Genomic DNA, 18,053 nt, shown 5'->3' with positions numbered 1-18,053 from the left:
AGCCCATCCTCTGGGGAGCTCTCTCTCTCTGGGGAGCTCTCTCTCTCTATGGGGAGCTCTCTCTCTCTCTGGGGAGCTCTCTCTCTCTCTGGGGAGCTCTCTCTCTCTCTGGGGAGCTCTCTCTCTCTCTGGGGAGCTCTCTCTCTCTATGGGGAGCTCTCTCTCTCTCTGGGGAGCTCTCTCTCTCTCTGGGGAGCTCTCTCTCTCTCTGGGGAGCTCTCTCTCTCTCTGGGGAGCTCTCTCTCTCTCTGGGGGACAGGGGATAGTCACGTAGTATGAACATGGGATAGTCACGTAGTATGAATAGGGGATCGTCACATAGTATGAACATGGGATAGTCACGTAGTATGAATAAGGGATAGTCACGTAGTATGAATAGGGGATCGTCACATAGTGTGAATAGGGGATAGTCACGTAGTGTGAATAGGGGATCGTCACATAGTGTGAATAGGGGATAGTCACATAGTGTGAATAGGGGATCGTCACATAGTGTGAATAGGGGATAGTCACGTAGTGTGAATAGGGGATCGTCACGTAGTGTGAATAGGGGATAGTCACATAGTTTAAACAGGGGATAGTCACATAGTGTGAATAGGGGATAGTCACATAGTTTAAACAGGGAATAGTCACATAGTGTGAACAGGGGATAGTCACATAGTATGAATAAGGGATAGTCACGTAGTATGAATATGGGATCGTCACATAGTGTGAATAGGGGATAGTCACATAGTGTGAATAGGGGATAGTCACGTAGTGTGAATAGGGGATCGTCACGTAGTGTGAATAGGGGATAGTCACGTAGTGTGAATAGGGGATAGTCACATAGTGTGAATAGGGGATAGTCACATAGTGTGAATAGGGGATAGTCACAGTGTGAATAGGGGACAGTCACATAGTTTAAACAGGGGATAGTCACATAGTGTGAATAGGGGATAGTCACATAGTTTAAACAGGGAATAGTCACATAGTGTGAACAGGGGATAGTCACATAGTGTGAATAGGGGATAGTCACATAGTGTGAATAGGGGATAGTCACATCGTGTGAATAGTGGATCGTCACATAGTGTGAACAGGGGATAGTCACGTAGTGTGAATAGTGGATCGTCACATAGTGTGAACAGGGGATAGTCACGTAGTGTGAATAGGGGATAGTCACATAGTGTGAATAGGGGATCGTCACATAGTTTAAACAGGGGATAGTCACATAGTGTGAACAGGGGATAGTCACGTAGTGTGAATAGGGGATCGTCACGTAGTGTGAATAGGGGATCGTCACATAGTTTAAACAGGGGATAGTCACATAGTGTGAATAGGGGATAGTCACATATTGTGAATAGGGGATAGTCACATAGTTTAAACAGGGGATAGTCACATAGTTTAAACAGGGGATCGTCACATAGTGTGACAAGAGGATAGTCACATATTGTGAATAGGGGATAATCACATAGTTTAAACAGGGGATAGTCACATAGTGTGACAAGAGGATAGTCACATATTGTGAATAGGGGATAGTCACATAGTGTGAACAGGGGATAGTCACATAGTGTGAATAGGGGATAGTCACATAGTGTGAACAGGGGATAGTCACATAGTGTGAATAGGGGATAGTCACATAGTTTAAACAGGGGATAGTCACATAGTGTGACAAGAGGATAGTCACATAGTGTGAACAGGGGATAGTCACATAGTGTGAACAGGGGATAGTCACATAGTGTGAATAGGGGATAGTCACATAGTGTGAATAGGGGATAGTCACATAGTTTAAACAGGGGATAGTCACATAGTGTGAACAGGGTATAGTCACATAGTGTGAACAGGGGATAGTCACATAGTGTGAACAGGGGATAGTCACATAGTGTGAATAGGGGATAGTCACATAGTGTGAATAGGGGATAGTCACATAGTGTGAATAGGGGATAGTCACATAGTGTGAATAGGGGATAGTCACATAGTGTGACAAGAGGATAGTCACATAGTGTGAACAGGGGATAGTCACATAGTGTGAACAGGGGATAGTCACATAGTGTGAATAGGGGATAGTCACATAGTGTGAATAGGGGATAGTCACATAGTGTGACAAGAGGATAGTCACATAGTGTGAATAGGGGATAGTCACATAGTTTAAACAGGGGATAGTCACATAGTGTGACAAGAGGATAGTCACATATTGTGAATAGGGGATAGTCACATAGTGTGACAAGAGGATAGTCACATAGTGTGAATAGGGGATCGTCACATAGTGTGAATAGGGGATCGTCACATAGTGTGAACAGGGGATCGTCACATAGTGTGAACAGGGGATAGTCACATAGTGTGAATAGGGGATAGTCACATAGTTTAAACAGGGGATAGTCACATAGTGTGAATAGGGAATAGTCACATAGTTTAAACAGGGAATAGTCACATAGTGTGAATAGGGGATAGTCATATAGTATGAATTTTATATCTATGCTATGATCTATCTAGTATTTTCAGGCCGTACTTCACACTATGAGGGTTCTGTATTTATGGGTCATAGGTCATAGTGGGTCTATTTTAGACATAGATGGGTTGGGAGAGAATACAGTATAGAGGAAAAACATATTTAATTCACTGTATGTATGCTGCATATAGTAGTTATGCCGTAGTATAGTGGGTTCTGATAGATCAAACAAGCAGTTAGATACAGTGGCCTTCGGAAAGTATTCATACTCCTCCACTTATTCCATATTTTGTTGTTTTACAGCCTGAATTCAAAATGGATGACATTTATTTTTTCTTTCTCTCACCCATCTACACACACAATACCCAATAATCACAAAGGAAAATATTTGTTTCGATTTTTTTTTTGCAAATATATTGAAAATGAAATACAGAAATATTTAATTTACATAAGTATTCACACCCCTGAGTCAATACATGTTAGAATCACCTTTGGCAGCGATTACAGCTGTGAGTCATTCTGGGTACGTTTCTAAGAGCTTTCCATACCTGGATTGTACAATATTTGCACATGAACTGTTTTTGCATTTCTTCAAGCTCTGTCAGGTTGGTTGTTGATCATTGCTAGACAGCCGATTTAAGTCAAAACTGTAACTAGGCCGCTCAGGAACATTCAATGTCGTCTTGGTAAGCAACTCCAGTGTATATTTGGCCTTGTGTTTTAGATTATTGTCCTGCTGAAGGGTGAATTCATCTCCTAGTGTCTGATGGAAAGCAGACAGAACCAGATTTTCCTCTAGGATTTTGCCTGTGCTTATAGCTGTATTGTTTTTCTTTTTATCCCCCCCCCAAAAAACTCCCAATGTCACGATCGTCTTGCGGTGAGAGAGAGGACCAAGGCGCAGCGTGTGAAAAATACATCTTCTCTTTATTTAGAAGAAGAAAAAACGAAACAAAACAACAAATAGACGAACGTGAAGCTATAAACGACTAAGTGCAAACCATGCAACATAGACATAGACAATTTCCCACAATCACCTAAAGCCTATGGCTGCCTAAATATGGCTCCCAATCAGAGACAACAATAACCAGCTGTCTCTGATTGAGAACCAAACCAGGCAACCATAGACTTTCCTAGACCTCTCTCCTGAACACAACCCCATACACTATACAAACCCCCCTAAACAATACACACACCCTAAACTAGACAAAACACACAAACTTCCCATGTCACACCCTGACCTAACTAAAATAATAAAGAAAACAAAGAATACTAAGGCCAGGGCGTGACACCCAAGTCCTTGCCGATGACAAGCATACCCATAACATGATGCAGATCCACCATGCTTGAAAATATGAAGAGTGGTATTCAGTGACGTGTCGTATTGGATTTTCCCCAAACATAACGCTTTGTATTCAGGACATACAGTTAATTTGCCACATTCTTTTCAGTTTTACTTTTGTGCCTTATTGCAAACACTGCTTCCCTTTTCCCACTCTGTCATTTAGGTTAGTATTAGGTAGTAACTACAATGCTGTTGATCCATCCTCAGTTTTCTCCTATCACAGCCATTCAACTCTGTAACTGTTTTAAAGTCTCCATTGGCCTCATGGTGAAATACCTGAGCGGTTTCATTCCTCTCCGGCAACACTGCATTAGGAAGGACACCTGTATCTTTGTCGTGACTGGTTGTATTTATACACCATCCAAGTGTAATTAATAACTTCCCTATGCTCAAAGGGATATTCATTGTCTGTTTTTGTAGTTGATTTACCAATATACCAATAGGTGTCCTTCTTTGCGAGGCATTGGAAAACCTACCTGCTCTTTGTGGTTGAATCTGTGTTTGAAATTCACCGCTCGACTGAGTGACCTTACAGATAATTTTATGTGTGGGGTACAGAGATGAGGTATTATACACTATTATTTCACACAGAATGAGTCTATGCAACTTATTATGTGACATGTTAAGGACATTTTTACTCCTGAACTTATTTAGGCGTTGCCATAACAAAGGGGTTGAATACTTACTGACTCAAGACATTTCAGCTTTTCATTTTTTATTAAATTGTAAAAAGTTCTGAAAACATAATTCCACTTTGACATTATGGGGTATTGTGTGTAGGCCAGTGAGACATCTCAATCCATTTTACATTCAAGCTGAAAAAGTGAAGGAGTGGGAACACTTTCTGAAGGCAGATAATATATAGGACAAACTCAATATTCACCGTGTGTATTCTCCCTCTTTCCTCACAGTCTAACGTGGTGAAAACACAGACAATCACCATCTCAGACGTGTCTAACTCCCTACGAGGAGACGTCTATAACAAGGAGGTCCCCATCGTGCACACTGAGACCAAGACCATTACCTACGAGTCAGCGCAGGTGAGAGGCATTGTTAGAAATTGTCGTTTTTAAATAAAACCCTTTATTAATCCAATGACTTTGTGTTAACAGTGAACTGGGTCGTATTCATAAGGGTACCCAACGGGGGAAAAAAACGTTTTAAAAAGTCTCGCAACGGAAAATGAAAACAAGCAATTTCATATTGGATAAGTCCTATTTCAGTGTGTTTTCTTCCTTTTGGTGCCTAATGAACATGAGCCTGTTTTTTGTCTTAATCCCAGCCGGTAGATAACGTAATCCTAAATGAACCCCTTTTCTCCCCCTTGTGTTAACATAGTGTCTCCTTCAGCCCGTAGACAGCATGGCAGAGAGGGACTCTGGAGTGCTGCTGAGTGCCCAGACCATCACCTCAGAGACAGTCAGTACAACCACCACCACTCAGATCACCAAGGTACGTCCTGAGCTTCCTGGTCTACGATCAGTTTGGCTAGATGATTTAGATTTGAGTAACTTAGCACAGGGATTCCGAACGTATTTTGCGTCGTGAACCACCAATTGAGGTGTCTTTTGAGTCGTGACCAATGTTCCCTCTAAGCTGCACGCGTGCGCAGGACTGCCGCAACAGAAGAAATATCAGCCCACGCAGAGAAGCATTGAACTTCACTTAACTTTCTAGTTTTCCACCTTTAGTTAACACTCTCAACGTTTCCCTTTACTGTGGGAATTGTGATCGAATCAATGCATTATTAACACGTTCTCATTTGCAGCAACGACCTGGGGAATAGTTACAGGGGAGAGGAGGGTGATGAATGAGCCAATTGTAAACTGGGGATTATTAGGTGACCGTGATGGTTGAGGGCCAGATTGGGAATTTAGCCAGGACACCGGGGTTAACACCCCTACTCTTACAATAAGTGCCATGGGATCTCTAATGACCTCAGAGAGTCAGGACACCCGTTTAACGTCCCATCCGAAAGACAGCACCCTGCACAGAGCAGTGTCCCCAATCACTGCCCTGGGGCATTGGGATCTTTGTTTAGACCAGAGGAAAGAGTGCCTCCTACTGGCCCTCCAACACCACTTCCAGCAGCATCTGGTCTCCCATCCAGGGACTGACCAGGACCAACCCTGCTTAGCTTCAGAAGCAAGCCAGCAGTGGTATGCAGGGTGGTATGTTGCTGGCAAGTGAGTTATTAGCCCCGTTATAGCTAATCATTAATGGAGGAGTGATTACTTCCTACAAGAGCACAAAATCATAATTTGTTTGATTCTCTGTAGTAATGGTATGGGTATAATAATGAATTGTATTTTGTAAAGTGGTTTCTTGCATCAAACAACACAACATTTTCAGTCACCTCCTTGTCTGAAGAACAAGTAAACAGGTTAATGTCAATCCCTACATGTTTACTGGAATGTAGGCCTACGTTGAACACCACACGTTGGCTGCTACTGTAGGCTGAATGATAGAACAGCTATTTCGATGGTAAAATGTTATGGGATGCAATTTCTCCATTGTTTTTTATGGTAGCCATAGGGTTGCACATTTTGGGGAATATTCAGAGGTGGAAAGTTTCCGTGGGAATTAACGGGAATATATGGGAATTAACGAAAATATATGCAAATTAATATTAATACCATTTAAATGTAGATGTTTTTTACATTGGATATATTTACCATATCATATGGAGACAGAAACATAAAACGTTTACCTTATAAGTAGACATAATTGCAAATTATTAAATCCTTCCAATAGAAATAAAAAACAATTTAGTTACGATTTGAACTTTAATTAAATGGAGACAACAGGGGAAAGAGCCTCAGATCCACAAAGTCCGCCAGGTGGCTGATGAGATATGTTGGCACGACTGCCATATTGCATCTCCATCCCAAAGCCCTTGCTTGGAAGTGTACTTCACCAGACTGCCAAGAACCTTGCCCTCATCCAGGCCTAGGTGGCGAGACACGGTAGTGATGACACCATAGGCCTTGTTGATCTCTGCACCAGACAGGATGCTCTTGCCAGCATACTTGAGGTTCAACATGTACGCTGCGGCGTGTATGGGCTTCAGGCAGAAGTCTTCATGCTTTTTTATGTGTTTCAGAACTGCAGTTTCCTCTGCTTGGAGCAACAGTGAAGTGGGCAGGGCAGTACGGATTTCTTCTCTTACATCTGCAAGTCTGAACATCAGACAGGATGGCATTCGGGAGTTTCAGGCTGCTTACCCCTCTCTCCCAAAATACATCATCCAGGACAATCTTCTTGATGTGGCTGTCCATATCGGCAGACTGTGATATGGCCATTTCTTGGAGAGACTCCTTCCCCTCCAGGAGACCGTCAAAACATGATGACAACACCACCCCAACTGGTGTTGCTGGGCAGCTTCAATGTGGTGCTCTTATTCTTCTCACTTTGCTTGGTGAGGTAGATTGCTGCTATAACTTGATGACCCTTCACATACCTAACCATTTCCTTGGCTCTCTTGTAGAGTGTATCCATTGTCTTCAGTGCCATGATGGTCTGGAGGAGCAGATTCAATGCATGAGCAGCACTGCCAATGGGTGTGATGTGAGGGTAGGACTCCTCCACTTTAGACCAAGCAGCCTTCATGTTTGCAGCATTGTCTGTCACCAGTGCAAATACCTTATGTGGTCCAAGGTCATGGATGACTGCCTTCAGCTCATCTGCCATGTAGAGACCGGTGTGTCTGTTGTCCCTTGTGTCTGTGCTCTTGTAGAATACTGGTTGAGGGGTGGAGATGTAGTTAATTATTCCTTGCCCATGAACATTCAACTACCCATTAGAGATGATTGCAATACAGTCTGCTTTCTCTATGATTTACTTGACCTTCACTTGAACTCTGTTGAACTCTGCAAACAGCAAATGAGTAGATAAAGCATGTCTGGTTGGAGGGGTGTATGCTGGGCGAGGAACATTCAGAAATCTCTTCCAATACACATTGCCTGTGAGCATCAGAGGTGAACCAGTTGCATACACAGCTTGAGCAAGACATTCATCGGCATTTCTCTGACTACGTTCCTCCATTGAGTCAAAAAAACTTCTGATTCCAGGAGGACCATGAGCTGTTGCTATAGATAAGGTGTCTGATTCATGATTTTCACCTTGAATAGAAGTAGAGGGACTTTTGTTAGCGGTTGCTTGTTGTGAGCGCTGAGGGAACTTTATGCACTTGGCCAGATGATTCTGGATCTTTGTTGCATTCTTCTCATATGATTTGGCACAGTATTTGCAAATGTACACAGCTTTTCCTTCTACATTAGCTGCAGTGAAATGTCTCCACACATCAGATAGTGCCCGTGGCATTTTCCTGTAATGATGAGAAAATAATTAGTAAAAAACACCTGAATACAATTCCATATACAGATAGTTAAGCAGTCAGATTAAACAACTCCTTTGTAAGATAAATGTTTTAAATGAAACATGTATGGAAACAGGTGAATTAACACTCCTCAGTTAGCAGGCGCAAGCAAGCTAAAACCCACATGGTAGCTAAAACTAGCTAGCAGAAATTGTTAACAAGTTAAAAATTATTTAAACACACGTTGCTGTAGGCTACTATTTACTAGTTAACAACAATGTAGGTCTACATTATGATCAAATAGCGACAGCAGCCTACTTGGCCAATGTTATAACTGTAAAGCAGGTACAACCTCAGTGTTCACAGTAAACACACCAGAAGTTACACATAATTTTTCAAGTGTGCGCTCAGCAGACCTTGTTGTCGGGTCAAAGCTGCTCTCTCTCTATACAGTATCTATCTAACAGTATGTTGTCAGGTTAAAGCTGCTCTCTCTCTATACAGTATCTATCTAACAGTATGTTGTCAGGTTAAAGCTGCTCTCTCTCTATACAGTATCTATCTAACAGTATGTTGTCAGGTTAAAGCTGCTCGCTCTCTATACAGTATCTCTCTAACAGTATGTTGTCAGGTTAAAGCTGCTCTCTCTCTATACAGTATCTCTAACAGTATGTTGTCAGGTCAAAGCTGCTCTCTCTCTATACAGTATCTCTAACAGTATGTTGTCAGGTCAAAGCTGCTCTCTCTCTATACAGTATCTATCTAACAGTATGTTGTCAGGTCAAAGCTGCTCTCTCTCTCTACAGTATCTCTAACAGTATGTTGTCAGGTCAAAGCTGCTCTCTCTCTATACAGTATCTATCTAACAGTATGTTGTCAGGTCAAAGCTGCTCTCTCTCTCTACAGTATCTCTAACAGTATGTTGTCAGGTCAAAGCTGCTCTCTCTATACAGTATCTATCTAACAGTATGTTGTCAGGTCAAAGCTGCTCTCTCTCTATACAGTATCTATCTAACAGTATGTTGTCAGGTTAAAGCTGCTCTCTCTCTATACAGTATCTATCTAACAGTATGTTGTCAGGTCAAAGCTGCTCTCTCTCTATACAGTATCTATCTAGCAGTATGTTGTCAGGTTAAAGCTGCTCTCTCTATATACAGTATCTCTCTAGCAGTATGCTGTCAGGTTAAAGCTGCTCTCTCTCTATACAGTATCTCTCTAGCAGTATGTTGTCAGGTTAAAGCTGCTCTCTCTCTATACAGTATCTATCTAACAGTATGTTGTCAGGTTAAAGCTGCTCTCTCTCTATACAGTATCTCTCTAGCTGTATGTTGTCAGGTTAAAGCTGCTCGCTCTCTATACAGTATCTCTCTAGTAGTATGTTGTCAGGTTAAAGCTGCTCTCTCTCTATACAGTATCTCTCTAGCAGTATGTTGTCAGGTTAAAGCTGCTCTCTCTCTATACAGTATCTCTCTAACAGTATGTTGTCAGGTTAAAGCTGCTCTCTCTCTATACAGTATCTCTCTAGCAGTATGTTGTCAGGTTAAAGCTTAAAGCTGCTCTCTCTCTATACAGTATCTATCTAACAGTATGTTGTCAGGTTAAAGCTGCTCTCTCTCTATACAGTATCTCTCTATCAGTATGTTGTCAGGTTAAAGCTGCTCTCTCTCTATACAGTATCTCTCTCACAGTATGTTGTCAGGTTAAAGCTGCTCTCTCTCTATACAGTATCTCTCACAGTATGTTGTCAGGTTAAAGCTGCTCTCTCTCTATACAGTATCTCTCTCACAATATGTTGTCAGGTTAAAGCTGCTCTCTCTCTATACAGTATCTCTCTAGCAGTATGTTGTCAGGTTAAAGCTGCTCTCTCTCTATACAGTATCTCTCTAGCAGTATGTTGTCAGGTTAAAGCTGCTCTCTCTCTATACAGTATCTATCTAACAGTATGTCAGGTTAAAGCTGCTCTCTCTCTATACAGTATCTCTCTATCAGTATGTTGTCAGGTTAAAGCTGCTCTCTCTCTATACAGTATCTCTCTCACAGTATGTTGTCAGGTTAAAGCTGCTCTCTCTATACAGTATCTCTCTAGCAGTATGTTGTCAGGTTAAAGCTGCTCTCTCTCTATACAGTATCTCTCTAGCAGTATGTTGTCAGGTTAAAGCTGCTCTCTCTCTATACAGTATCTCTCTAGCAGTATGTTGTCAGGTTAAAGCTGCTCTCTCTCTATACAGTATCTCTCTAGCAGTATGTTGTCAGGTTAAAGCTGCTCTCTCTCTATACAGTATCTCTCACAGTATGTTGTCAGGTCAAATCTGCCCTTTGATCATGCAGTCTGAACATTAATGCCTTGTGAACTTTTTTTCTCTCTCTCTCTCTCTCTCTCTCTCTTTCTCTTTCTTCTCCTGGTCCTTTTTTAACAATCTCTTTTTTTGTCTCTCTCTTTCAGACTGTGAAAGGAGGGATCTCAGAGACTCGCATTGAGAAGAGGATTGTTATAACTGGAGACACAGAGATTGATCACGACAAGGTGGGGGAAGTCTAGCCCCCGGCTCTGTGCTAGCTGGCTCACTATGTATTCCGTTAGAAACCACCTCAGTGGAGTAACAATATATTTTTCATCTTGTCACGATCGTGTGGAGGAGAGACGGACCAAAACGCAGCATGTGGAAAATAAGCCATCTTCTTTTATTTTACTACGAAGATGAACATGAAACGAAACACTATTACAAACTATACAGAACAACAAACGACCGTGAAGCTATAAACGTAGTGCACACACACAGGCTACAAACGTTCAACATAGACAATTACCCACAAACACCTAAAGCCTATGGCTACCTTAAATATGGCTCCCAATCAGAGACAACAATAACCAGCTGTCTCTGATTGAGAACCAAATCAGGCAACCATAGACTTTCCTAAACACCTACACTCAACCATAGACAATCCTAGACACATACACTCAACACAAACCCATACACTAAAACCAACACCCCCTTTACCATAATAAACACCCAAAACACAAACATACCCCATGTCACACCCTGACCTAACTAAAATAATAAAGAAAACAAAGAATACTAAGGCCAGGGCGTGACATAACCCCCCCCTTAAGGTGCGAACTCCGGGCGCACCAGCACATAGTCTAGGGGAGGGTCTGGGTGGGCGTCCGTCCACGGCGGCGGCTCCGGCACTGGTCGTGGTCCCCACCCCACCATAGTCACTACCCGCTTACGTAGCCTCCTCCAAATGGCCACCCTCCACATTAACCCCACTGGATTAAGGGGCAGCACCGGACTAAGGGGCAGCACCGGACTAAGGGGCAGCACCGGACTAAGGGGCAGCACCGGACTAAGGGGCGGCACCGGACTAAGGGGCGGCACCGGACTAAGGGACGGCACCGGACTAAGGGACGGCACCGGACTAAGGGGCAGCTCCGGACTGAGGAACGGATCCTGGCTGGACGGCTCTGGCGGATCCTGGCTGTACGGCTCATGGCTGGCTGACGGATCTGGCTGCTCATGGCTGGCTGACGGATCTGGCTGCTCATGGCTGGCTGACGGCTCTGGACGCTCATGGCTGGCTGACGGCTCTGGACGCTCATGGCTGGCTGACGGCTCTGGACGCTCATGGCTGGCTGACGGCTCTGGACGCTCATGGCTGGCTGGCGGCTCTGGACGCTCATGGCTGGCTGGCGGCTCTGGACGCTCATGGCTGGCTGGCGGCTCTGGACGCTCATGGCTGGCTGGCGGCTCTGGACGCTCATGGCTGGCTGACGGCTCTGGACGCTCATGGCTGGCTGACGGCTCTGGACGCTCATGGCTGGCTGACGGCTCTGGACGCTCATGGCTGGCTGACGGCTCTGGACGCTCATGGCTGGCTGACGGCTCTGGACGCTCATGGCTGGCTGACGGCTCTGGCAGATCCTGTCTGGTTGGCGGCTCTGGCAGATCCTGTCTGGTTGGCGGCTCTGGCAGATCCAGTCTGGTTGGCGGCTCTGGCAGATCCTGTCTGGTTGGCGGCTCTGGCAGATCCTGTCTGGTTGGCGGCTCTGGCAGATCCTGTCTGGTTGGCGGCTCTGGCAGATCCTGACTGACGAATGGCTCTAGCGGCTCCTGACTGACGATCGGCTCTGACGGCTCGGGACAGACGGGCGGCTCTAATGGCACTGGGCAGACGGATGGCTCAGATGGCGCGGGGGAGACGGATGGCTCAGATGGCGCTGGGGAGACGGATGGCTCAGATGGCGCTGGGGAGACGGATGGCTCAGATGGCGCTGGGGAGACGGATGGCTCAGATGGCGCTGGGGAGACGGATGGCTCAGATGGCGCTGGGGAGACGGATGGCTCAGATGGCGCTGGAGAGACGGATGGCTCTGGCCGGATAAGGCGCACTGTAGACCTGGTGCGTGGTGCCGGAACTGGAGGCACCGGGCTAAGGACACGCACCTTCAGGCTAGTGCGGGGAGAAGGAACAGGGCATACTGGACCCTGGATACGCACATTAGGCCTAGTGCGTGGTGCCGGCACTGGTGGTACCGGGCTGGGGACACGCACTTCAAGGCTAGTGCGGGGAGCAGCAACAGGATGCACAGGACTCTGCAGACGCACAGGAGGCTTGGTGCGTGGCGTAGGCACTGGTGGTAATGGGCTGGAGACACGCACCTATGGACGAGTGCGTGGAGGAGGAACAGGGCTCTGGAGACACACTGGAAGCCTGGTGCGTGGTGTAGGCACTGGTGGTACTGGGCTGGGGCGGGGAGGTAGCGCCGGAAATACCTGACCGTGCAGGCGTACTGGCTCCCTGGAGCATTGAGCCTGCCCAACCTTACCTGGTTGAATGCTCCCCGTCGCCCGCCCAGTGCGGGGAGGTGGAATAACCCGCACCGGGCTATGTAGGCGAACCGGGGACACCATGCGTAAGGCTGGTGCCATGAATGCCGGCCCGAGAAGACGCACTGGAGACCAGACGCGTTGAGCCGGCCTCATGACACCTGGCTCAATGCCCAATCTAGCCCTACCTGTGCAGGGAGGTGGAATAACCCGCACCGGGCTATGCACACGTACAGGAGACACCATGCGCTCTACTGCGTAACACGGTGTCCGCCCGTACTCCCGCTCTCCACGGTTAGCCTGGGAAGTGGGCGCAGGTCTCCTACCTGCCCTCGGCCCACTACCTCCTAGCCCCCCCCCCAAGAAATTTTTGGGTAGTACTCACGGGCTTCCAGCCTTGCCTCCGTGCTGCCTCCTCATATCGCCTCCTCTCGGCTTTCGCTGCCTCCAGCTCTTCACGAGGGAGGCGATATTCTCCCGGTTGTGCCCAAGGTCCCTTTCCTTCCAATATCTCCTCCCATGTCCAAGAATCCTTGATGCCTTGCTCCTGTTGCCGCTTGTCACGCTGCTTGGTCCGTTGGTGGGTAATTCTGTCACGATCGTGTGGAGGAGAGACGGACCAAAACACAGCATGTGGAAAATAAGCCATCTTCTTTTATTTTACTACGAAGATGAACATGAAACGAAACACTATTACAAACTATACAGAACAACAAACGACCGTGAAGCTATAAACGTAGTGCACACACACAGGCTACAAACGTTCAACATAGACAATTACCCACAAACACCTAAAGCCTATGGCTACCTTAAATATGGCTCCCAATCAGAGACAACAATAACCAGCTGTCTCTGATTGAGAACCAAATCAGGCAACCATAGACTTTCCTAAACACCTACACTCAACCATAGACAATCCTAGACACATACACTCAACACAAACCCATACACTAAAACCAACACCCCCTTTACCATAATAAACACCCAAAACACAAACATACCCCATGTCACACCCTGACCTAACTAAAATAATAAAGAAAACAAAGAATACTAAGGCCAGGGCGTGACACATCTGGTTTAGATCTATTACACAGAATCGAACATTTCAGTCCTCTGTATTAGTGGAGCAAATCAAATAAAAAAAAATGAGAAAAGAGCTTGGTTGTTGATGTGAACTAAACGCCGGCTTGTTCCGAATGTAGTACCCCTTTGAGTGTTTGCTTGGGTAATGAACATCTCCAACCCCTTTGAGTGTTTGCTTGGGTAATGAACATCTCCAACCCCTTTGAGTGTTTGCTTGGGTAATGAACATCTCCAACCCCTTTGAGTGTTTGCTTGGGTAATGAACATCTCCAACCCCTTTGAGTGTTTGCTTGGGTAATGAACATCTCCAACCCCTTTGAGTGTTTGCTTGGGTAATGAACATCTCCAACCCCTTTGAGTGTTTGCTTGGGTAATGAACATCTCCAACCCCTTTGAGTGTTTGCTTGGGTAATGAACATCTCCAACCCCTTTGAGTGTTTGCTTGGGTAATGAACATCTCCAGCTCTTGCAGTCGTGTGGGTTTTAGCGACTGTATTTGCCTGTGGGGTGATTGTGTTTAATGTATGTATGGCCTTTTTATTAGTGCCATCAATCTCAATGTATTGAACCTTCCCGTGTGTTTGTGCGTGTGCGTGTGCGTGTGTGTGTGTGTGTGTGTGTGTGTGAATTCCATCGTCTCAGGCTCTGGCCCAGGCCATCAAGGAGGCGAAGGAGCAGCACCCGGACATGTCTGTGACCAAAGTGGTGGTGCACCAGGAAACAGAGATCACCCCAGATTAACCCCAGATTAACCCCAGGCTCACCTCTCCTATAACCAGGTCAGTAGTACCCCTAACCCCAGATTAACCCCAGGCTCAACTCTCCTATAACCAGGTCAGTAGTACCCCTAACCCCAGATTAACCCCAGGGTCAACTCAGCTCTCCTATAACCAGGTCAGTAGTACCCCTAGCCCCAGATTAACCCCAGGGTCAACTCAGCTCTCCTATAACCAGGTCAGTAGTACCCCTAACCCCAGATTAACCCCAGATTAACCCCAGGCTCACCTCACCTATAACCAGGTCAGTAGTACCCCTAACCCCAGATTAACCCCAGGCTCACCTCACCTATAACCAGGTCAGTAGTACCCCTAACCCCAGATTAACCCCAGCCTCAGCTCTCCTATGACCAGGTCAGTAGTACCCCTAACCCCAGATTAACCCCAGGCTCACCTCTCCTATAACCAGGTCAGTAGTACCCCTAACCCCAGATTAACCCCAGGCTCACCTCTCCTATAACCAGGTCAGTAGTACCCCTAACCCCAGATTAACCCCAGGCTCACCTCTCCTATAACCAGGTCAGTAGTACCCCTAACCCCAGATTAACCCCAGGCTCACCTCTCCTATAACCAGGTCAGTAGTACCCCTAACCCCAGATTAACCCCAGGCTCACCTCTCCTATAACCAGGTCAGTAGTACCCCTAACCCCAGATTAACCCCAGATTAACCCCAGGCTCACCTCACCTATAACCAGGTCAGTAGTACCCCTAACCCCAGATTAACCCCAGGCTCATCTCACCTATAACCAGGTCAGTAGTACCCCTAACCCCAGATTAACCCCAGGCTCACCTCTCCTATAACCAGGTCAGTAGTACCCCTAACCCCAGATTAACCCCAGGCTCACCTCTCCTATAACCAGGTCAGTAGTACCCCTAATCCCAGATTAACCCCAGGCTCACCTCTCCTATGACCAGGTCAGTAGTACCCCTAACCCCAGATTAACCCCAAGTTCACCTCTCCTATGACCAGGTCAGTAGTACCCCTAACACCAGATTAACCCCAGATTAACCCCAGGCTCACCTCTCCTATAACCAGGTCAGTAGTACCCCTAACCCCAGATTAACCCCAGGCTCAGCTCACCTATAACCAGGTCAGTAGTACCCCTAACCCCAGATTAACCCCAGGGTCACCTCTCCTATAACCAGGTCAGTAGTACCCCTAACCCCAGATTAACCCCAGGCTCACCTCTCCTATAACCAGGTCAGTAGTACCCCTAACCCCAGATTAACCCCAGGCTCACCTCTCCTATGACCAGGTCAGTAGTACCCCTAACCCCAGAATAACCCCAGGCTCACCTCTCCTATAACCAGGTCAGTAGTACCCCTAACCCCAGATTAACCCCAGGCTCAGCTCACCTATAACCAGGTCAGTAGTACCCTTAACCCCAGATTAACCCCAGGCTCACCTCTCCTATAACCAGGTCAATAGTTCCCCTAACCCCAGATTAACCCCAGGCTCAGTTCACCTCTCCTATCACCAGGTCAGTAGTACCCCTAACCCCAGATTAACCCCAGGCTCAACTCACCTCTCCTATAACCAGGTCAGTAGTACCCCTAACCCCAGATTAACCCCAGGCTCACCTCTCCTATAACCAGGTCAGTAGTACCCCTAACCCCAGATTAACCCCAGGGTCAACTCAGCTCTCCTATAACCAGGTCAGTAGTACCCCTAACCCCAGATTAACCACCAGGGTCAACTCAGCCTCTCCTATAACCAGGTCAGTAGTACCCCTAACCCCAGATTAACCCCAGATTAACCCCAGGCTCACCTCACCTATAACCAGGTCAGTAGTACCCCTAACCCCAGATTAACCCCAGGCTCACCTCACCTATAACCAGGTCAGTAGTACCCCTAACCCCAGATTAACCCCAGCCTCAGCTCTCCTATGACCAGGTCAGTAGTACCCCTAACCCCAGATTAACCCCAGGCTCACCTCTCCTATAACCAGGTCAGTAGTACCCCTAACCCCAGATTAACCCCAGGCTCACCTCTCCTATAACCAGGTCAGTAGTACCCTTAACCCCAGATTAACCCCAGGCTCACCTCTCCTATAACCAGGTCAGTAGTACCCCTAACCCCAGATTAACCCCAGGCTCACCTCTCCTATAACCAGGTCAGTAGTACCCCTAACCCCAGATTAACCCCAGGCTCACCTCTCCTATAACCAGGTCAGTAGTACCCCTAACCCCAGATTAACCCCAGATTAACCCCAGGCTCACCTCACCTATAACCAGGTCAGTAGTACCCCTAACCCCAGATTAACCCCAGGCTCATCTCACCTATAACCAGGTCAGTAGTACCCCTAACCCAAGATTAACCCCAGGCTCACCTCTCCTATAACCAGGTCAGTAGTACCCCTAACCCCAGATTAACCCCAGGCTCACCTCTCCTATAACCAGGTCAGTAGTACCCCTAACCCCAGATTAACCCCAGGCTCACCTCTCCTATGACCAGGTCAGTAGTACCCCTAACCCCAGATTAACCCCAGGCTCACCTCTCCTATGACCAGGTCAGTAGTACCCCTAACCCCAGATTAACCCCAGATTAACCCCAGGCTCACCTCTCCTATAACCAGGTCAGTAGTACCCCTAACCCCAGATTAACCCCAGGCTCACCTCACCTATAACCAGGTCAGTAGTACCCCTAACCCCAGATTAACCCCAGCCTCAGCTCTCCTATGACCAGGTCAGTAGTACCCCTAACCCCAGATTAACCCCAGGCTCACCTCTCCTATAACCAGGTCAGTAGTACCCCTAACCCCAGATTAACCCCAGGCTCACCTCTCCTATAACCAGGTCAGTAGTACCCCTAACCCCAGATTAACCCCAGGCTCACCTCTCCTATAACCAGGTCAGTAGTACCCCTAACCCCAGATTAACCCCAGGCTCACCTCTCCTATAACCAGGTCAGTAGTACCCTTAACCCCAGATTAACCCCAGGCTCACCTCTCCTATAACCAGGTCAGTAGTACCCCTAACCCCAGATTAACCCCAGGCTCACCTCTCCTATAACCAGGTCAGTAGTACCCCTAACCCCAGATTAACCCCAGGCTCACCTCTCCTATAACCAGGTCAGTAGTACCCCTAACCCCAGATTAACCCCAGATTAACCCCAGGCTCACCTCACCTATAACCAGGTCAGTAGTACCCCTAACCCCAGATTAACCCCAGGCTCATCTCACCTATAACCAGGTCAGTAGTACCCCTAACCCAAGATTAACCCCAGGCTCACCTCTCCTATAACCAGGTCAGTAGTACCCCTAACCCCAGATTAACCCCA

At 46.7% G+C, this 18,053-nt stretch overlaps 1 protein-coding gene across 8 annotated transcripts in view; it reads left to right on the top strand.

Moving 5' to 3' along the window:
• The window catches only part of LOC139555278 (protein 4.1-like), a 125,952-nt gene that overhangs the window by 88,076 nt on the left and 19,823 nt on the right, over positions 1-18,053 (top strand). For 6 of the 8 annotated variants that reach the window (XM_071368956.1, XM_071368951.1, XM_071368955.1 and 3 more), the window contains 4 exons: positions 4,679-4,807; positions 5,106-5,219; positions 10,529-10,609; positions 14,640-14,776. In XM_071368956.1, the coding sequence (XP_071225057.1) occupies positions 4,679-4,807; positions 5,106-5,219; positions 10,529-10,609; positions 14,640-14,738 (423 nt within the window). In that variant the 3' untranslated portion in view covers positions 14,739-14,776. The remainder of the gene's footprint in view (positions 1-4,678; positions 4,808-5,105; positions 5,220-10,528; positions 10,610-14,639; positions 14,777-18,053) is intronic. The other 2 variants (XM_071368957.1, XM_071368948.1) reach the window with 1 other exon arrangement.

The sequence above is a fragment of the Salvelinus alpinus genome, chromosome 26, assembly GCF_045679555.1.
Source record: "Salvelinus alpinus chromosome 26, SLU_Salpinus.1, whole genome shotgun sequence".
Taxonomy (NCBI): Eukaryota; Metazoa; Chordata; class Actinopteri; order Salmoniformes; family Salmonidae; genus Salvelinus; species Salvelinus alpinus.
Note: the sequence above shows the minus strand (reverse complement) of the source record. Positions and strands in the feature narration are given on the sequence as shown.